The sequence below is a fragment of the Hemibagrus wyckioides genome, linkage group LG10 (genome assembly GCF_019097595.1).
Source record: "Hemibagrus wyckioides isolate EC202008001 linkage group LG10, SWU_Hwy_1.0, whole genome shotgun sequence".
In the NCBI taxonomy this organism is placed as follows: Eukaryota; Metazoa; Chordata; class Actinopteri; order Siluriformes; family Bagridae; genus Hemibagrus; species Hemibagrus wyckioides.
The window spans coordinates 7623629-7646017 of NC_080719.1; the positions used below are offsets into that span (position 1 = coordinate 7623629).

The 22389-nt window shown below is 38.2% G+C and overlaps 2 protein-coding genes across 3 annotated transcripts; both read left to right on the forward strand.

Annotated features, from left to right (window-relative positions):
• Positions 1 to 1675: 1675 nt before the first annotated feature.
• Positions 1676 to 13517, forward strand: tmc8 (transmembrane channel-like 8). Its single transcript, XM_058400196.1, has 16 exons — positions 1676 to 1900; positions 3518 to 3707; positions 4299 to 4447; positions 4526 to 4666; positions 4759 to 4811; positions 5930 to 6069; positions 7465 to 7612; positions 8196 to 8351; positions 9139 to 9296; positions 9487 to 9559; positions 9913 to 10010; positions 10115 to 10301; positions 10387 to 10523; positions 10613 to 10762; positions 10984 to 11062; positions 12388 to 13517. Exons 1-16 carry the CDS (start codon positions 1861 to 1863, stop codon positions 12484 to 12486), a joined length of 1998 nt encoding a protein of 665 aa, XP_058256179.1. The 5' UTR covers positions 1676 to 1860; the 3' UTR covers positions 12487 to 13517.
• A 984-nt stretch (positions 13518 to 14501) lies between these two features.
• Positions 14502 to 21254, forward strand: LOC131360106 (protogenin A). 2 transcript variants are annotated; one of them, XR_009205847.1, is made up of 7 exons: positions 14502 to 14584; positions 18294 to 18380; positions 18472 to 18765; positions 19176 to 19445; positions 19527 to 19820; positions 20210 to 20461; positions 20555 to 21254. XR_009205847.1 is itself a non-coding variant. In XM_058400200.1 (6 exons), the coding sequence occupies exons 1-6, from the start codon at positions 14545 to 14547 to the stop codon at positions 20332 to 20334; spliced, it is 1110 nt and encodes a 369-aa protein (XP_058256183.1). In that variant the 5' UTR covers positions 14502 to 14544; the 3' UTR covers positions 20335 to 21254. The 2 variants fall into 2 exon arrangements, 1 of the variants encoding a protein (XP_058256183.1); XM_058400200.1 differs by having other exon boundaries at positions 20210 to 21254.
• Positions 21255 to 22389: the final 1135 nt, after the last annotated feature.

Consider the following 22389-nt stretch of genomic DNA (forward strand, 5'->3'; position numbering starts at 1 on the left):
GTGTGTGTTTCAGCTTTATTGGCTTAAAACTGGAGCAACTTCATTCTTACTAATGAGTTTAAAAAAGCTGAGGCTGTTGTGGCGATTAATTGCAATAAAGAGCATACTTTATGGAATGGTGAATCGATTGCATTTTGCCTTAACAGCAAATCCATTATTTGATTTTAACTGTGTATTTTTTTTTTTTGTATCTTTGGAACCCTCACACACACACACACACACTTTATTTCACTTCCAAACTGTGACAAATCACCTATTTCTTCTTAATACTTTGTGAAACTGAGCAGTGTCTTAAATGTCAGTGGTGAAGTGTCAGTCTTCTTGTGGTTAAGCATATAGCATTTGAATGTGACAAAAAAGAAAGAAAAAGAAACGTCCACCCACTCTGTGTGGGTTTGTGTTGCCTTTATTTGAAAGGCGACTCAAAAGATCTCCTCTTTAATGATGTTAAGGTTCAGGCTTGGGTTAGATGTTAAATGCTATTTAACTAGTTTTATATGTGTACTACTTGATGTACAGTGTGTTGTGTGTCATGCTATATTCTCCACCGTCTTGACTTGAGTGTTCACATGTTTTAGTAGAATATTTCTTTTAAGCAGATTTAGAGCTCTATTAATGCCATACAATGTGATATGTATGTACTGTATATTGTGTGTATGTGTGTGTGTGTGATAACACACCAAGAGGAAATCTTTACTATTCTGCATGCAACAGTTCATAGACACACTTGATTGCTTAGTGTTACGGTAAGTGACAGGAAAAAGAGAGCACGAGGCGTTACCCAAACCACAGAAAGTGTCAAACACACAGCCAAAAGCCTACCCAGAGCCCTGACCCCAAAACCCATTGAACTCCATTGGGATGATTCAGAATGTTGACTGAGCAGGCCTTCTCACCTGACATCACTGCCTGACCTCAATAATGGTCTTGTAGCTGAATGACAAATGACAAATCCCCACAGCTATGCTCCAAAACTAGTGAAAAGCCTTCCCAAAAGAGGGGAGGTTTTTATAATAGTAAAGAGGGGACTAAATCTAAACCGGGATGTTCAAAACACAGATACAGATGTGAAGGTCAATGTTTGGCTATATAGTGCACTTAATACCAAATACCAATCCAAAAAAGCTAAGCTGTAACTAGGTCATTTTCTATACCAACTCCTTTAGAGGTTTCACATAATAGACTATAATTTAAAGGTATTTAAGGTCCAGTTATGTACTTTAAATTATTTTCAAAAGGTTCAATAGGTGCTTCCTTACAGCAGATGATGGCTAGGCAGGTTATGTTTACATGTGATGGAATAAATCTTCATAGATGATGAGTATGAAAACACAAATTTCCTGGTACTAGCACGTCACTCAGTGTTTCTGATTGACCGTGATAGTGCCATGGTGATGCTAGACCTCAAAATGAAATCCAAATCTCATGTAACCCCACATATGTCTAATAAACTCTAATACACACTAACCGAATGAATAATAGCCACACTAACAGTTCCATTAAAAAAGCTTCTTGCAGTCCCATTAGTGCAGGCAGTTCTAATATGAGCCTACAAACACTGACTCTGTTTGGAAGTGCATTAGATTTGTAACCCTTAGACATCTCACACTTGTTGGCATTTCATTTAAAAGTGTACGCCCACAAAGTACTATATGCGTCATATGACTTCCTGTATGCACTGATGCTTGTAGTTTTACCAAGAAGGAGATACCGCATCCTGAACTTGCGCCATAGTGTAGCCCTACAACTGCCAGCCGGGGACAACTTTTGTATCTTTTACAGTTTTGTGCAACTGAATGAAAGAAGTGTGTTACTGAGAACTCCCATTGTTGGATTACGTCTTGTAAGAACCAGAGAAATATGGAGTCCACACCCGTCATTTACAACAGACTAATTTCAGGCAAGTATTTTGCATATGTGTGTGTGTCCAGTCCTTTTATGCAGGTTCCTTTTATCTATGTATGCACAGACAAGCTTGTATTTTTATTTTTAGATAATATTGAATCGAAATAAGTAAATCTATATCTGAAATTTTATACTTCAAGTGTTTCTTTCACTGCACAGAGCCTCAGATTTCACTCAGGCCTGGACTTCCTCTTGTTCTGACTCATGCGTGAGATTGAAGCCCTAGGTGTAGCAAATCAGGTATAAAAGCATTAGCTATTAAAACCCTTAGCAAATGATGCATAAAAGATTAAAACTTTTAAGTATACACGCATGAAAGCTAAAAACCTTCAGCCGTCCATGCATAAAAAAAACAAGTTAATATGTAAAAAGGAAGTAGCATCTTAACCCACTATGAAGAGAAGTGTGCCAATTCAACCAGAACATATACTGTAAATCTTTGTAAAAGTACATTTTGTGTAATTATTTTTCATAGGTTCATGTCTGTAACAAAGACACTTTATAAAGATATCAATCTATTCTCATATTTAATGTTGAGGAATGATTTCCTGTCTCTTGAATAAGACAAAATAATTGCTCAGGTTACAGAGAAAATGGAAAGTCTTCCATCCTGAAGAGTTTCCAGTGGTGGAAAACCTACTGTTAGAAAGCACTGACACTCAAGACAGGTTATAAGTTATAAGGTTATAAGACTAAGTTATAAATACATATCACCTTTCATAAAGTTCACCATATAAATGATCATAGTATATAACATTAAATCTTATAACCATTTAAGCAGACAAACAATTTGTGTTTAGAAAGCTGCATACATGCATTCTGTTTTTCTGTATATGAGATACAAATACAGCACAAGTAAGACCACAAGTAAGTAAACTCAAAAATAGTGTAATACAAAAGTAGTATAAATTAGATTATATACACTAGATTGCCAAATGTTTTGGGACACCTCTTCAAATCATTGAAAGCAAGATCCATAAAGACATGGATGAGTGAGTTTGGTGTGGAGGAACTTGACTGGCCTGCAACCCGATAGAACACCTTTGGGATGAATAAGAGCGAAGACTGTGAGCCAGGCCTTCTCATCCAGCATCAGTGCCTGACCTCACAAATGTTTTTATAGACCTTGCTTTGTGCACTGGTGTGCAGTCATGTTGGAACAGGAAGGGGTCATCCCCAAACTGTTCCCACAAAGTTGGGAGTAGGAAAATGTCCAAAATGTCTTGGTATCCTGAAGCATTAAGAGTTCCTTTCACTGGAACTAAGGGGCCAACCCTAACCCCTGAAACCCCAGGTGAAACAACACCTGAATTCAATGATTTGGAAAAATCAGTGTATAGATGAACATATAAATATTCCAGAGTTCTATTTATATTTCCTGTGTGTTTTGTGTGGAATGAAAATTAAGTGTTGAGAGAGTGTGTGTGTGTGTGTGTGTGTGTGAGAATCCGAGAAGCAGGAGGTACTGGGTATTGTTACATTGCGGAATCTGACAGCTGATGAAATTTCATTATGGCAAAATTTCTGTTTAACTTCAAATAGAGTCACCAACTAAACACTGCAGGCACACAGTATATAGACCATTTAAATGACTTTTTTTCATTGACCCCAGACCAGAGCACTGTCTCTGCTGACTCGGAGTTGTCCTTGGAGGACTATCAGAATGATATCTTCGAACAGCTGCCCAGTGCACAGAGAAGGCTGCAAAACAAGGATCAGGCACAGGAAGATGAGGTTCACTGGAATCCCAATCAACCCCTGAAGATGCTGCCCCTGTGTATACAGGAGAAAAGGACCCTCAGGTGATTTCCTTTATTTGCTAATTCCTCCATTTTTTTAATGATAGTAATGTCAGATATTATCTTCTATGTCAGATATTGTCGTTTAATGACATTTTGTTGTGAAACCCTTGAGCAACAGCACGCATTTTAATTTAATAAATAAAAACATTTATTTTCTTTAAGAATATGGGTGATTTTAATGGCAACAGAATGGCTTTAGGGTACCTCACTCACTATCCACTTTATTAGAAACACATGTAGGCCTGCTCATTTATGCAGTTATCTAATCAGATAGCAGCAACACAATGTATACAATCATGCAGATACAAGCCAAGAGCTGCAGTTCACATCCGAAAATAGAAAGGAAAAAATATTTCTGTGACTTTGATCATGGCATAGATGTTGTTATCAGAAGGGCTGGTTTAAGTATTTCAAAAACTGCTGGGAATTGCACACACAACAGTTTAATTAGTTAACTGCATGAACGTACAGGTGTTTTACTTTGTATTATAAAGAGAAAATATGGCATCGTCCATCTCTAATCTATACACAAACCTGTCGTTCTGTTTAAAAGTGTAAGATTCAGACTTACAAGTTACTTTGTTTAATCAGGGATAGAAAACAATTAGAGAGGCAAAGAATTGGTTACTGGGCATCATGGAAGAGGAGTCAAGAAATTGCAAGACGGCGATTGAGAGAGCAGATGAGGAGGGCTGTTTCAGGATTGCTGCTGTGGAAAACCACCCTCCATAACATTGAAGGTATATATATATATATATGTGTGTTTTGTGTTCCTGTGATGCTATGTTAATTTCCACATCGTCTCATCTCATCTACAGGGAGATTTGGTGTGGGAGTGAAGGCGTACTTTGTGTTCCTTCGGTACTTGTTGTTTTTAAACTTTCTGAACTGTGGCATCATCGGTGGTTCTGTGCTAAGTCCCTCTCTCTACAACAGGACTAAAAGCGTTCACGCTTCCTGTAAGTATAGTGAAGAGTTAAATGCTGAAGATTTTAGGGAGCCTCTGCTGGTTTTGATTATCAGCTAATGTCGATCTTGTTTTCTTTTGAAGTGTCCAAAATCTTCAGCGAGAATGCTTCAGTTTTGGATATTTTTCTGGGCACAGTAAGTCGTTCCATGCTCTTTGCTCTACATGTTTTCTTTGATGATTAGACCACAGCAATGGTCAATTCTGAGAATAGGTTTCTATAACAAGCTCCGACCATACTTCCAGTTTATATTCTAGTCTCCACTTTCATTGTTTTTCAGCAATTTTAACAAGTTTTCCAACATCAGGATGGAGGCTTTTTATGACAGTCTTAGGCAGTTTTATGACAGAATAATTTTGTCTTAGTTCCTTCAAAGTTAAACATACGTAACTATAAACATGTTGTAGGTTAGTGCTTAAGATGTTGGTCATAAGGTTATGAGTTTGAATCCCTGGTCCACCAAGCTGCCAGTGCTGGGCCCTTAACCCTTTTGGTCAGTTATCTACTAAAAAAATGGAAAAATTGTAAGTCGTTCTGGATTAGGATGACCGCCAAATGCAAGAAATGTAAATGATAAGCAATTTGTTGTCTGGTGTTGTGTCCTATACTTGGAAAATAATACATTTAGTAAGTTTTGCAGGATCACACCACCCCATCACTGATTATTTTCCTCTAATAGCACACCATATCATGTTTCCATTTTTACTGAGCTCCAGTGTTTGATTTCTATGAAAACATCATAGAATCCCATCAGAAGTCCTCTGTACCTGTTCCAATCTATGCCAAGTTTGACATAACTGCCAGCTGGCCTCTAACTGTTCAGTTGAGAGCCTTCCAGTGGATGATGAGATGCTGAGGTTGTTGGCAGTGTTCCACCTTTTGAAAACCTCACATATTTCCTAATTAGATAGATAGATAGATAGATAGATAGATAGATAGATAGATAGATAGATAGATAGATAGACAGACAGACAGACAGACAGACAGACAGACAGATAGATAGATAGATAGATAGATAGATAGATAGATAGATAGATAGATGGATAGATAGATAGATAGATAGATAGATAGATAGATAGATAGATAGATAGATAGATAGATAGATAGATAGATAGATAGATAGATAGATGGATACTTTATTGATCCCGAAGGAAATTCCATATGGACCTACCTTAATCTGATTTTAAAGATAACCCAAGGGTCTCAAAACGAATCACATTTTCTTTTTTTGTCCACCTCTCTGTTTTTTTCCAGGGCTTTATGGAACATTCTCCAGTTTTCTATGGTTTCTACATAAAGCGCAACTTACACTCAGATTGTCTGAACACAGCTCTCCTCTTTTTCTTTGGCATGCTCACCATACTCCTCCTCAATCTCATCATGATAGTGCGCAGGTCAGAGCTCTTTATTATTAACATCATTATTTAATGCCACATAATATTTATACGACACCTTTATAATCATACACCATATAGGAGCAGAGCAAAGATGCAAATTATTTACAGTATTACCAGGTAATAGCCATAATATTTGCACAGTTGTATAGTGATGTAAAAGACTATTTCAAACTCATGCTTTAAAATGTTTTTTTTTTTTTTACCAAATCCAAACCTGAGCCAAAAAACCTCAATACACAAGGGACTATGTATTCCAGCACCATGTCTTCATAAGTGGATGTTTGTGGCTGTCTGCTTCTTGACTGGTCTTCAACACGTCCAGTCTGCATAAAAGTTTGGCAACAGTGTCGGGAGTGGTGTGTTTGCCACGTTTCCTGTTTAATTCTTGTAAAAACATCCTGAAAAATATGTTCTTCTTTATTCAAAGACATTCTTAAATGCTATTAGAAAAAAATATATATAATATAAAAATATATATAAACCCTAACCCTATGTATGCAGAATTCTTGGGCACAATGTACACTAAAACAAACAAACAGACAGACAAAAAACAGCAATATTGCCTCTGGAACAAAATGAAACAAAATTAAAAGGCAACATTAAATAATCTATTTTCATTTTCCTAAAGAATGACTTCTGTCAGTTCAGTTATATGTTGGCATCTGGCAGGAAGGGTGTTGCACAATGTAAGGATTTTACACAACAATGTGCAGTGTTTATTTATTTAACAACTACCGTTGAAAAAAACTGACCACGCAAAAAATTAACTTAAAATGAATTGGAATTTGAATGGAAACTTACACCAATCAGGCATACCATCATAAACACTGAGAGCTGAAATGAATAACACTGATGATCTCCTCATCATGGCACCTGTTAGTGGGTGGGATATATTTTGTAAAATGTTGGAAAATTGGGCAAGCTTAAAGATTTGAGAGAGTTTGAAGAAGGGCCAAATTGACGAAGGGCTCATCGATGCACGTGGAGAGCAAAGGCTGGCCCGTGTGATCCGATCCAACAGACGAGCTACTGTTGCTCAAACTGCTGAAGAAATTAATGCTGGTTCTGATAGAAAGGTGTCAGAATACACAGTGCATGACGGGTCAGGGCTGTTTTGGCTGCAAAAGGGTGGACCAGTACAATATTAGGCAGGTGGTCATACTGTTATGCCTGATCAGTGTAAAATAATAATACAATAAAAAAATAATAATAATTTTAGAAAGCACTATTCCTAGGAATTCAAAATGAATTTATCTAAAGCCATAATAATTAAATAAATGGGATTTTTTTTGAGTGCTGCTTTGCACATTTTATTTTAAAGCTAAACTTATGTCAGTTAATAGAAGGCAAAAGACAACACACTAAAATGTGAGTTTTATTTTTTATTTACAGGATGGTGGTGGGTTATAAGAACACATGGCTGACTGGCATTACTTTCAATGCGAATATGAGCTATAAGGTCTTCTGTGGATGGGATTTCTGCATCCGGGAGCCTGAAGTGGCCTGCCTTAAACACAACCTAATTAAGAATGAACTGAAGGTGAGCTCCTGACCATCGGCCTCAGGAGCAAAATTGTATTTTTTATACCACACCACTGTTCAATTCACCATTCTGAATCACATCACCGTTCACAATTCTTTAGAGATTACAGTCAGAGTTTTAAACAGTTATGTTTTTTGACCATTGAAAACATTTCCTGGAAACATGTCAACGTCATAGCTTTAAGATTGAGAAACAGGAGAGGTTAATAGGAAATTGCTTCATTAATATTCCTCAACATTATTTGAATTGAAATGTCATTTATTGACAAATAGAAACTTTATAATAGTTGTCAAACTGATAATAAGAGGATTAAAACACTTCATAGCAGAATAATAACTTCCCTTTGTGCCAGGCCACATCACCTATTCTTAGATTCTTATTCTAATTTTTTTTTCTTACTTACCATGACCAAAATGATCATCATCGAAATGAAAGCAATGGGACAGGTGGAATTTCTTGATTATCGCAAAGAAAATACATTTTTCTCCGTCAAATTTCCTGAAGGAGAAAGTTCAGCATCAGTTCAAATGTCACCTTACAGAAAAAAGTCACTGAAACTCTCTTTACCCTGTTGTTTTAGATGGACCTTGAAGAGCAGAAGTTTCGTCAGAAAGTCTCTGGGCGTTCACTAAAGCAGTGGATTGTCCTGTACATCCTGCGCGTTGTTCTCAACTTTGTGGTGTTAGTTCTTCTGGGTGGCTCCATCTTTCTGATCTATTATGCCACCAATACATTGGTAAACTATATGGAATCATATGACTCTAAATGATTTAAGAAGTACCTAATCAAAAGTCATAACAGGTTATATAAGCCATTTCGATATAATATCTGTAATTGCTGTTGTTTGGCAGGAAATTTAAATGTACTAGTTTTTGGCATTTTATTTCATGTTTATAATGAAATGCATTCAGAGGAATTTGTTCTATTGTGAAGGCTGGTGAAAGCCTTCAGACATTTTTTTTAAGAAATGAGAAGAGCTTAACATCTCTCTTAGCATGTGACATAGAATTTTTACTGCTTCCTAATTTGAGCCAAGGTAGGAAGGGAGGAAGGATCAGGTGGGGCAAGCACATGTGCAAACAAAACAAAAAACAGAAGCACAATGGAACATAACATATATAAAACCCAGCCAGATCGCCCTCTGGTATTCTGTCATGGGACTGCCCAGCAGTCCATGACATCCAGTGTCTTCTGTTATTAATAACAAAGTGGTTAGTTTGGATCCAAAATTCACATAACAAACTTTTCAGGTATTATTTTTTCAAAAGACGTCATCTCAAAATGTTTCACCCACGAAGCTTTTATTAAAATGAGTACTTTTTGGCTGAGCTAAATGAAAATGATCTGTATGAGAAACATATTTCAACTGTAAGCCATAATCAAAAAGTCTTTAAGAGAGTGAAAGATATTGTAGAATGATGTTAAGGCCCTTTATTTTGTCAGTATGAATCCTGGATTCTCATTCTCTCTCTCTCTCTCTCTCTTTCTCTCTCTCTCTCTCTCTCTCTCTCTCTCTCTCTCAGCCTTCTGTGCAGACTTCAGCTACACTGAATCTCCTGAGTGGCTACCTTTCTCCCATTACAATCACATTAGTCAATTTTGTGATGCCACACTTTTTTTCTGCAATCACAGCGTATGAAGACTACTCCCTCACTACACAGCTTAATGTCACCTTAGCTCGGTAGGTCACATCTCATCTTTAAAGATGGTTTTATCAGATTTTCTCTAAAACCATAATTTCTATAAGAAAAAGGTCTGTAAATTCATTATACCTGATTTGTATAATCTGTTTGCCATGATTATTGTGGTGATACTGTATTGGAACTGAAAATGCACTGCTCTAAAACAGATTGTGTGCTTAATACCAACAGGAGTATTGTGCTGAAACTGGGAAGCTTAGCCATCTACCTCATCTTCCTGTATAGAAAAAAATATGAAACCATGGTGAGTTGTGTTCAGTTAACATAACATTAATAATACCAGCATTAATCATAAAAATGGACTTCTGCACAATATGTCTGTATATCTGTGTTAGCCGGGAAACCCCTTGATATATATAGATTTTGATAATTATATAGATAGATAGATCTACAGTGGTGCACCGGCGACAGGGTCACAGCACACCTTCAGGTATCTAGTGGAGTCCAGGTCTCAACAGAGTCCAGTCTCAACAGGTCAGGGCTGTTTTGGCAGCAAAAAGGGGACCAACACAATATTAGGCAGGAGGACATAATGTTATGCCTGATATATATGAAAATCTGTATATATTTGAAATGTGTTTATTTCTGTTTTTTTAGTGTGTGGCTACTGAGTTTGGAAAGGAAATGTATAAGCTCACTATATTTCAACTCTTGGCATCTTTCTGCAATACGTTCTTGGTGGCATATCCTAGAAAGTATGACTTATTGCCTAACTTTTATGTCATTACAGACAAATGAGTACAGTAAATAACAGGTTGTGTATTTATAGTATAATGATGTGCATTATGTTTTGTCGTAGGCTGTTGGTGGAGAAATGTTTATCCTCTAATTTTTTAAGGAGAGTGGGCAAGCAGCAGTTTGTGATCCAAATGAACGTGTTAGATCTGGTGTACAGTCAGACAGTCACATGGGTGGGAGTTTTTTATTGTCCTCTCCTGCCAGCCATCAGCATTTGTAAGCTTGTGGCAATCTTCTACATCAGCAAAGTATGTCCATATTGTGTGCTTTTAACAATATATGAGCTCTAATTGAAGAAAATCATTTAACAAAATTTCCTTTACTTCTCTCTAGTTCAATCTGTTGCGATGCTGCGACCCGGCTCGTAAAATGTTCAGAACCACCAGTTCTTCGGTTCTGTTTCATTTCATGCTCTTGCTGGGCCTCATCATGTCCGCCATCAATCTTGGTTTCAACAGTGAACTGAACAAGTCAAGTTCTTCATTATTAACCAAGAATTATACAAAACACAGTTCCAGTTTTTCTCATTTATTTTATGCCTCTCTCTGCTATTATTCAGGTCTGATTCCAAATGTGGCCCCTTTCAAGGGAACAGGACTTTGCATGAAGTGACGAGTAAATGTGTTAACACACTCCCATATGCTGCAAAAGAAGGCATACGTTACATGACATCTGAAGCTTTTGCATTCGTGATCATATTAACAGAGATGTAAGTAATGATGTATTTGATTACATATGTGTGCACCTACAGACAGGTAACATTAAAAGAAATTTCATTCTGAAAGAGAGACCACTCCCATCAGGATAGAATAGAGCCAAACAGTGCCCGTGAAGTAAATAAATCCCCCCACAGCATAACAGAGACAGGTTTCTGTACTCCACCTAGTATCTGTATATATTATAAAAGAAAATCTGTGTTTTGTTTTACAGTATCGTCTTGACGTCTTATGTGTCTCGTGGACGAAGCAATCAGAAGACCATGGAGAGGCTCAAGGACATGCTTGTTATGGTAAGTATAGGTTTCTGAGACTTACAGTTAAAATACAAAATAACCACAGATACTTGCATAAATAAAAACATATGAAATATGGTGTTATTTACAGCAAAAACAGTAGAGACTATAGTATAAGCTAACAAAATGATATATAAATAGGGAATTCACAAATTCAGTGCTATAGTAAGAATATATTGAGGTTGATTGTCGCTTGTGATAATTACATTAATCTATCTATCCCACATTAATTACCACATATAGTTTATAGGCTTAACCTAATAATGATGGAGCACATTTTTTCATCTCCATTAATGCACCAGAAAGCATGACAATTAGGTACAATTAAGTAGAGGGTGAGGAGAGGCAATAGTTGTGTGGACGATTATATATTTAATGTCATATGTATATATTTGATATTTTTCATGATTTCCTGCCACATTTACATTGACCAAAAACAGGAATTTGTTGCAAGGAAAAATCTAACACCATATTCTAAAAGCATGGCTTAATACAGCGTCTCACTGGAGAGGATACAGGGCCAAAAATAAACCAACAACAGGAAAGATAAAATTGAGAAGAGGACATAAGGCTTTGTTTGCATATGTCTGACCAGCACTTAACTCCATATAGTTCTAAGAAATTTGCACATTTTTGCTGTTTCCACCTCATTATTTGTGCTGAACTCTGAAAATAGGGCTCTAAGACTGCTATATGTTTTGTTTCACATCTCCTTGCCATGGTATTTTTAGTGCTTTTCTTTCTCTAATGAATCTGTACCTCTATATTAACCCATTCTTATAGAACATGTGTTCCATTCCACCGGCAAAAAGGAAATCGACTTATAGGACATTTTCCTTCAGTGCAAACAAATGGCCACAAGTCAAGACACTGTTGGGTTTCTGTGAATAGATTATCATGACTGTGTTTAGGAGTTGGCAAGCAGGGTAATGGGAAATGGGAAGGGCGTGAGCCCCCTGCTGGGCAAACAATTCACATCTCTCCCAATAACAGTGGTACAGAGCTAAAACAGACAGCAATTAAAGCTTTTTTAAATAGTAAAACACTATAAAGTGTTACAGTAATATTACAACATTCAAAACTAGCAAGTCAAAAAAAAGAAAGAACGAAATCGTAAGGGCAAAACTGGTCACTGGTAAAAATAGTTAAAAACGAAACTTGTTAAATTAGTGCTGGATCAGGGAAAACACTGAAGCCATAGTGCAGGAGGAACTCCAGGGGGCAAACTTGCTGCTCAGCAGAGAAAAGACTGAACCTTTCTTGGCTTTTGTCTCAAACAGTGGGTGATATTCACTTGTTTTGCATTGTTTCTGTATTTACAGTGTAGCTCAGACAAGCGTTATCTGGTGAAGCATCATGCCACATTGCTCAGGCGAAAGAAGACCACCAAGCGCTCTGCAAAAGCAGCTGTACAGCAGTGAAAGTGTTCATCAGGACCAGAGAGCATAACTCTCACCTCTCTACTGCTTATTCTACACCAATATGGGCCTTGGGGCTATAATGCAATATTCAAACACTGTCTACAAGACACATGCAACAGAATAAGCTAGACTCTGCTTCTATAAAAGAAAGTAATATTGTCCAGTATTCATGCTTAAGCAACCCATTCGACACTCTCTTGAATGTTTTGTTTTCCAAAAACTTGCTATTTAGCCAGACTCAAAAATGCCAATGAGGAACATATACCATTTAGCAATTTACAAATGTGCCAAATGTGCTGGCTTTAGTAGTCTTTCTGCAAATGCCATAAGTATTCTGGAAGCCTAATGCTGTTTTCATGACTCTTACCTGTGTGCTAACCTAGGCAGCGGAATGTTTTCACCATTAGCTTTCCATATTTGATTTTGTAGTGTAATATTTATTTATATAGTTTTATATTTGATATAGCAAAAATAATTTTTTTAAAATTCTTTTTAAATGTTGAACATCTTAATAATAGATAAGGAAAAAATATTTCAGCCATACTATTATGAAAATGCAACCATGAGAAAAACATAGTTACATGAAGTACCACAGTAAACCTATAGCTGAATTATTCATATATTTAATAAAGTATTTTGGTATAGCAAACACAGGTTTTATGAACTAGTACAGTAAAATTGTGGTAGTGTCATATTTAGAGTTAAACTAGTAGTTACGTTAGTCAAATCATCAGTGAAACCTCACAAAGGATTTGACATTTCTTTAGCCGTTTAAGAAACTGAACAAAAGAATGAGGGGTTTTTTCTGACTCATGGAGTCCGACTCTTAAAATGTGAGCATAATTCGGCACACAAAACAATAGTACTCAAGCTTGAACCTGTAGCCTAATGCCAACTAAAGGCAGTGTGACAGGTGGAAAAATTGTGCAAATGACAATATTTACAACTGTATAAATATATCCCTGTGGGTGTGAATTATATTAATGTGTCTCTGACGATGTGCAAAAATGCTGTGAATATTAAATATGAAAAAACATTAATTGCTGTGAGAGAAACTTTTTGAAGTTTTAATTTTAATTTTTTAATTTTTTACATTATGAAGACGTATTATAATTTATTATGAAGAATTAGTAAGTTGTATCTACATCTACAAATGTAATATATGCCTACAAGTCGTATTAAATTGCACACATACCTTGCATAGTGCCTTTCAGGTTCAGTAATTCACATTGCGACAGCTGAAGGAATCAGTGTGCATCGTATTTATTTAAGTATTTATCATCTAATCATTAAGTGTCCACATTTTTGCAGATGCATAAAGTACATTTTTACAAATTTCAACCTTTAACCTTAGAGCCTGAGATTAGAGCTTCAAGAAAATAAATTATAGCTGCAATTTCCCTTTTCTCCAGGAAGTATAGTGAAGTGTATAAAAACACCTGGGTTGAGCTATTTGTGTAGTCATTTTGTGATTCAGCCTAAAATGTTAGCCAACAAAGAAATTTCTTTTCCCTTTTACTGAGGGATGTGAACTTTCATTATCTCTCATTTGATAAAAGAAATAGCTCGACCAGATAAATGCTAGCAAACAAATCAGTGTTACGCTAATGACACTATGCTCACTAATCTGCTCACTAATAGCAATAACAGTTGTGTAGAATGAGCTAATATGCAAATGTTTTTGACATAGATTTATTTTTCAGAAATACTTAAGCAATGATGGCTCATGTGTAATATTAAGAATACATCCTTTTAGTACTTTTTATTGACTTATTTGTGATTTTTTTCATGGTTTTCTTATATTTTTCTGAGCTAGAAAAAAGAGTGTGTTTTCTAAAGCTGCTCAAGTACCTTAACCCTTCCAACTCCCAAGAAAAACATGAACGCTTTTTATCTAAAGCTTACACATGGCAGGGAGGAGTAGTGTACAGGCCTAGAGCCTTTCCCATCTTTTATGCATACACACACACACACACACACACACACATAAATATACCCTAATACTTTAAAAGCTGCAGCTGAAGTTAAAATGCCAGCAATAAAGTGAAAGATCCAGGAATGAGTGAAGGTCTGTTGTTACTTCTGATTTCAGTCCTACGTGAGTTTGACATTATTCTTCCAATATCTTTTAGCACATAAGTTTAATGACTGATGATGAACACAGTCGGCATCTTAATACTTACTTCTGTTTTTGTGTTGTTGTTTTGCCTGTGCATGTGATCATTGCTAATATTTATATTAGCCTTTTTCAATCTGCTTTTCCTCTGGACAGCTTTTCCTCTGGACAGCACAGTAATCTAATAATAATCCCACTTTTTATCGTTGTCAAGTACCTGTATGGGTGGAACTGGAAATAGCTTAGATTACTGATTATCAAATAACTTTGTCACAGTATTGTCATAAGCGTTATATGTTTTATTTCTCTTATACCACAACAAAGTTTATTATATTTTATCAAATTAATTGCTACATTTAATAATCTAGCCATGGGGGTCACAGTCCAGTCACTTCTGTGCTGGTCCCAAGCCCAAATAAATAGAGAGGGTGGCATCAGGAAGGGCATCCGGCATAAAATTTTGCCAAATTTAATCATGTGAATCATCAGTACTCTGAATTTCATACCGGATGGGTCGAGGCCCGGGTAAAAAACGACCACCAACGGCGCAGTTGACCTACAGGGCGCCAGTGGAAATTGGGCTACTATTGGTCGAAGAAGTAGAGGAGGGAGGAGAGTGCGTAGACAGAGAGAGAAGAGGAAAGGTGAGAATGTAGGACTGATAATAGGAACTCTGAATGTTGGTACTATGACAGGGAAAGGTAGAGAGCTGGCTGATATGATGGAGGGAAGGAAGGTGGATATACTGTGTGTACAGGAGTCCAGGTGGAAGGGTAGCAAGGCTCGTAGTATAGGAGCAGGATTCAAGCTGTTTTATTATGGTGTGGATAGTAAGAGAAATGGGGTGGTCCTGAAGGAGGAGCTTGTGAGGAATGTTCTGGAGGTAAAGAGATTGTCAGACAGAGTGATGAGTCTGAAGTTAGAGGTTGAACGGGTGATGTTGAATGTTGTTAGTGGTTATGCCCCACAGGTAGGTTGTGATTTAGAGGAGAAAGAGAGATTCTGGAGTGAATTAGATGAGGTGATAGAGACTATTCCCACAGGTGAGAGAGTGGTGATAGGAGCAGATTTTAATGGACATGTTGGTGAGGGGAACACAGGTGATGAGGAGGTGACGGGCAAGTTTGGAGTTAAGGAAAGGAATCTTGAAGGACATATGGTAGTGGACTTACAAGAGTGGAGGTAGGAGCACACAGGTAGACTACATCCTATGTAGAGGCAATCTGAAAGAGATTAGTGACTGTAAAGTGGTAGTGGGAGAGAGTGTAGTCAAACAGCATAGGATGGTGGTGTGTAGGATGACTTTGATGGTCTGTAAGAAGAAGAGGTCAAAGATAGAGATAGAGAAGAAAACCAAGTGGGGGAAGCTGGAAAAGGAGGAATGTTGTGAGGAATTTAGAAAGTTGAGGCAGGCTCTGGGTGGTCAGGTAGTGCTGCCAGATGACTGGGAAACTACAGCAGAAGTGATCAGGGAGACAGGAAGAAAGGTGCTGGGTGTGTCATCTGGAAAGAGGAAAGAAGATAAGGAGACTTGGTGGTGGAATGAGGAAGTTCAGCATAGTATTCAGAGGAAGAGGTTAGCCAAGAAGAAGTGGGACATGGACAGGACTGAAGAGAATAGACAGAAATACAAGGAGTTACAGCGCAGAGTGAAGAGGGAGGTGTCTAAGCAGAAGGCATATGGCGAGTTGTACACTAGGTTAAACACTAGAGCAGGAGAGAAGGACTTGTACAGGTTAGCTAGGCAGAGGGATCAAGATGGGAAATGGGCTGTGCAGCAAGTTAGGATAGACATGGAAAGGTGGAAAGATGAATGAGGCAAATGAGAGGGAAAAAAGTGTAGAAGGGGTGAACTCTGTGGAACAGAAAGTAGATAAGATTAGAAAGGTAGTTGGTCCTGACGACATCCCAGTGGAGGTCTGGAAATGTCTAGGAGAGGCAGCAGTGGAATTTTTAACTAGTCTGTTTAACAGGGTTTTAGAGAGTGAGAAGATGCCTGAGGAATGGAGAAGAAGTGTATTAGTGCCGATCTTTAAGAATAAGGGTGATGTGCAGAGTTGCAGCAACTATAGGGGGATTAAGTTGATGAGCCATACAATGAAGCTATGGGAAAGAGTAGTGGAAGCTAGGTTAAGGAAGGTAGTGGAAATTTGTGAGCAGCAGTATGGCTTCATGCCCAGAAAGAGCACAACAGATGCAATTTTTGCTCTGAGAATGTTGATGGAGAAGTATAGGGATGGTCAGAGAGAGTTGCACTGTGTGTTGGTAGGCTTGAAGAAAGCGTATGACAGGGTGCCAAGAGAAGAGCTGTGGTACTGTATGAGGAAGTCAGGAGTAGCAGAGAAGTATGTCAGAGTGGTGCAGGACATGTATGAGAGGAGCAGGACAGTGGTGAGGTGTGCTGTAGGGCAGACAGAGGAGTTCAAAGTCGAGGTGGGACTGCTTCAGGGATCGCCTCTGAGTCCCTTCCTGTTTGCTATGGTGATGGACCAGTTGTCAGAGGAGGTCAGACAGGAGTCTCCTTGGGCAATGATGTTTGCAGATGATATTATGATCTGTAGTGAGAGCAGGGAGCAGGTGGAGGAAAACCTGGAGAGGTGGAGGTTTGCGCTGGAGTGAAGAGGAATGAAAGACAGTTGTAGTAAGACTGAGTACATGTGTGTGGATGAAATGGAGGGAAGTGGAACAGTAAGATTACAGGGTGAAGAGGTGAAGAAGGTACAGGAGTTTAAGTACTTGGGCTCAACAGTCCAGACTAATGGAGAGTGTGGGAAAGAGGTAAAGAAGCGAGTGCAGGCAGGTTGGAATGGGTGGAGAAAGGTGTCGGAGTTCTGTGTGATGGAAAAATATCAGAGAGAATAAAGGGGAAGGTGTACAAGACAGTGGTGAGACCGGCCATGCTGTATGGTTTAGAGACAGTGTCACTGAGGAAGAGACAGGAGTCAGAGGTAGCAGAGCTGAAGATGTTGAGGTTCTCTTTGGGAGGGACACGGTTGGACAGGATTAGCAACGAGTACATCAGAGGGACAGCTCGTGTTGGACGTTTGGGGGACAAAGTTAGGGAGGCCAGATTAAGATGGTTTGGACATGTTCAGAGGAGGGAGAGTGAGTATATTGGTAGGAGAATGTTGGACATGGAGCTTCCAGGCAGGAGGCAAAGAGGAAGGCCAAAGAGGAGGTATATGGATGTAATAAGTGAGGATATGAAGGTAGTGGGTTCAAGTGTTGAGGATGCAGAAGATAGGGATAGGTGGAGAGAGATGATTTGCTGTGGCGACCCCTAAAGGGAAAAGCCGGAAGAAGAAGAAGGAGAAGAAGAAGAAGAAAAATTGATGCATTTAATGTTGTCCACGAATAATGGTGTTTTCACAGGACGCAGTCATAAAAACTAGTCAGTGCCTCCAGACAAATCAGAATCAAGACTTTGACAGTGCTGTGATATTGTCTATCACAAAATAAGTTATATTTTAAATTCCTAAGTACTATTTTACTACTTGATTAGGTGGTTATGTAAGAAATATTTGATTAATACACTACTGTCCACTGTGTTCAACTATACAATAGGACACAGGTACTTGATCTGGGTGTGTGAAGATGCTGTAGCTGTGTTGTACAGTAGAAAACTTCTATAAGGTAGTAATACAGTATAATATAGTAAGAGATGTAACTGTATCAGTCTCTGTATCTATAGGGTGTGCAGATGGATCTTTTCTCAGACCAGAATTTACTGGGCATAGTATGACCTTGAAATCTACAGCAAGCCTACAAGAAGTAGTGAGTGAGTAATGCGTTCATTTCTGAAAGTGTGTATGTGTCATTAAGAGAATTAATACATTGACCTCTAAAACGCCAGGTTTTTTCTCCCTCAGTTCCCGTCCAAGGCGTCTCCTTAAGCCCAGACCCCAATCCACCTGCCATCTATGAGGGGGCGGGGTTTAATCTGAGCTGTAATGCCAGAAAGGGGACGCACCTCACTTACTCATGGTACCACAACAAACAGGAAGTGACCTCACCCTCGCCTCTTCATCATTTTGTTGGAAACATGCTGACAGTGGATAAGGCTGATGAAAGGCATGCTGGGAGTTACTCATGTATGGCCAAAAACATGATAAGAAACAAGACCAGAGTCTCCACCAGTATGCTGACCACCGTCGTGGTAAAAAGTAAATATTATTTACATGTGGAAGTGAAAGTTTATGTTCTATCTGATTGCAAAACCACATGCAGGATGTCAGAGAGACTTTGAGAGAAACCCATATTTAATGTTCCATGACATTAAACGTTGAAAAAACATTTACAAAGTATAGTAAAGTAAAACATAGCATTGTAATCATGAACAAATGGCTGTGGTATAAGTGCAATAAAACACTTTAGGACAAATTTTTTTGTGGTATGCCACATCACACTATCCAGTTGTTGATTATTTTCCTAAACAGCATGCCCTGTAAATGTTTTCATTAGTTCATTTCTTCATTTCATACTTAATTTTTCATACTTTTTTATTAGAAAGTTAGAAAGTTACTTGCTTCATAAGTTATTAGTTATAAATAAAAATTTTTTTAACTGTTTACAGAATACCTGTCAGCTCCCAGGCTGTCATTCACACTTTTCCACAATGGCTTGGGCTACAGTGCTAATATCAGTTGTCGCTTGGCATACGGTAGCCCTCCAGTGACGTTCCAGCTGCTCCTGAATGGGAATCATGTTGATGTGCAGCGCGTGGATTTACTGGAAGCTTGGTTTTCTCAGCCGGTCACAGTGGGACTGGATATGGGAACAGTACAGTGTCTAGCAGAGAACGACATCCAGCAGCTTCTCAGTAACCCAGTAAATCTGGAAGTCGGTGAGTAACAGTATGTGTTTTAGAAACGTCATTTGTTAACTATTTATTTATACGTGATTCATTTGTGTATATTTCTCCCAGCTCCAGTAACAGGAACTGCACAAGTCCAAGTGGAGTATCTTCACAGAGCAGACTCTGTAGAAACAGCTGCCCTGCTCCAGTGTGTGATCACCACAGGGACTTTTCCTATCTTCTTATGGTCCTTCAATGGCTCCACCATACCCCTTGGTGCCAATTTAATCCAAAATGACCAGTTCCTAGTTCTCACGCACATCAAGCCTGAGAACTTGGGGTATTACAGCTGTAGAGCGAGGGACAGTTTCAACTCTAATTCATCGTGGGTGGAGAGTGAGGATGTTTTTCTGGAGATGACAGGTGAGATCAGGTTACATTCAAAAACCAAGATACCCCTGCCTATAAACATGTACAGCAATGCCTTGGGGTCAGGGTAAGGCCATATATAAGTTTTCCAAACAAGTCTCAAAGAAGATTCATTTAAAATAAGAATATTTTGGAATGATAAAATGTACAGATTATTTCCTCTAACTTTGTTATATAGTCTACGGTTATTCTATAAGTCAAGAGTGGAACATTGCTATGAATAAAGCTGCATGAATAAGACTTCCTGCAAATGTTGTGTGCTTTTTTGTGTTACAAATTACAAAGAATTTAACTACAGCTTGGGTACGTTTACCAAGCTCTCAAGAGAATGGAAAAGAGTTGTTATCAAGAGATTGCAAGTTTAAATCCTGACTATACCACAGCCATCCAAGGCCAGGAGCTGAGTGATTACCTGTGGTCTCTGAGTCGGAGGAACGACATACACTCTCTGACCTGTCAGTCCCTGTGGACACTACCCAATAGTTGGCAACTGAGTGCTCCTGTATGAAGAAAATGAGACCTTGCCCTTTCTTCTCAACATGTTTCACCAGCATGAACAGCAGTTAAAAAAAAGTGATGCTGGCTACCAACCTGGTTGTCTCAGAGGAAGCATGTCTTAGCCTTCACCTTCAACGGTTGGTTGCTGATGTGTCTGATTGTTGAAAACTGGCAAATGATCAAATAGAGAAAGTTTTTGAAATCAAACAGGTATCTGTATACCTCCATAGGTCTTTATTCCGCTGACTTTATCAAACCCTGGTAATCCCTATCACCTACTGTGGTAAGCTAGTGTACAATAAAGGAGCACTGTATCAGTTTACAGTTTCATCATGTCATGTGCCAAATTTAAAAATCACTAAAACTTGATCTGTACAGGTTTTGAACATACATATAATATCAACAATACATTTAAAGTTACAGTTTTAGTTCTGACTGTTAAAAAGCACTGACACTGGAACTTCTTCCAAAAATGCTAAAGAAATGTTGCCTGAGTGGAGCCCTTATGTAATTTGTCTAAAAGCATTAACATATAAGAAAGAGGGCATAAAACTTGTGTTTATATGATTAGAGCAGTGGTGTGATATAACAAGAAAGCAATTCTGTCTTCAAAATGCTGCATTACAAGATGTAAAATGCCGAAGACCCACACATGAACAACTGAACAAAGATTTGTTATCACAATGAGGCTAGTCAGAACCAGCATAGCTATGCAAATCAAGGGTCTAAGGCTGATTTTTTTATTACTGAGTATTTTCCAGTACAGTCCTAATCACTGGTCTGTGGTTTCTTCTCTTAAAGATTTAGAAGCAATACCTATAGAGGTCATCGCTGTGGCTTTCTACTGCTTCCTGTTTGTGACGATTGTGGGAGGAGCCTGCTGTGTCTACTTTAGCACATCCACTGAGCCTGAGAGCACACCCACTGACAAGAACCGTACGTCTCAAACTGCCCACTGATTGCTAGCATTTCTTTTATCCATAGTATGATGCCATACTACGTACACTGATTTCTCACACTGTTGTTTTTTTTTCTTAGATGATGTATGCAGCCATGAACATATCAAGTAAGATCTGTTTTTATTTTAAGCATTTCTGCGTTTGCGAATGTGACTTTTACATTATTAAGTCATATCTCTTACTTTTTAGCCATGAGAATCATCGCGTCATGCCAGAGACTACAAGACAGCCAGATGTTGAAGAGATGGAAACAGTGTTCATGGAAGTGGAAGTCTAGACTAAGGCATGATTCCTAAACAGATCCGTTGTCTTGTAGATCAAATCTCACGCATGAAAATGATTATGTGGACTTGATGAACTAATCAGTGAAGAAACCGTGAGAGGAACCAGACCCAGAAAAGAGCTTATCATCTTCTGGGTGGCAACAACAGTGGGATTGTAAAGACAAACAGTAATGAGTGTGTTGAAAGCATTTTCAGTATGAATACGCACACAAGACAAGTATTTATTATTTATTATTTTTCTTAATCTGTAAGGAAATGAAAGATATCTCAGTGTTTTATGAACTAAAGGTGCACCTGTGGGTGATATGAGTGGCTGATATTAAAAGGTTAAAAGCAAATCCTACAGATGTGTAAAGCAATTAGTGTACCGGTCCTACTTTCATAATTGCACCAAAAAATAAAGCAGAACCAAAACACACACTCAAACACACACACACACACTCTGCCCAAGCCTAGCCTGAATGGTAGTACAAGAGGAGGAGCTATCTAAAGTGATGAGTATGATGATTGACAGGCAGGTAAAGACGCCGCCTCCTTTCCTTTCATCCTGTTTCTAAAGCCTGTGTTGCAGTAGAGACCAGATTGAGTGTATTTTATTGACAGAATTGGGAATATATGAGGAGAATTTTTTTTTTTTTTAGGAGAAAAATTTTCTGTCATCAATATCCTTGACCCCAATACCAATTCCCCAATACCCCTTGACTGCTGCTTTCTAAGCCCATTCTTATAAATCCTCTATGGGAAGTTTAAAACTAGAAAAAAAATGATGGGTTAAGTATAATGACAAAATAATACCAACATTTAGGCTTTGGGGAAGTAAAT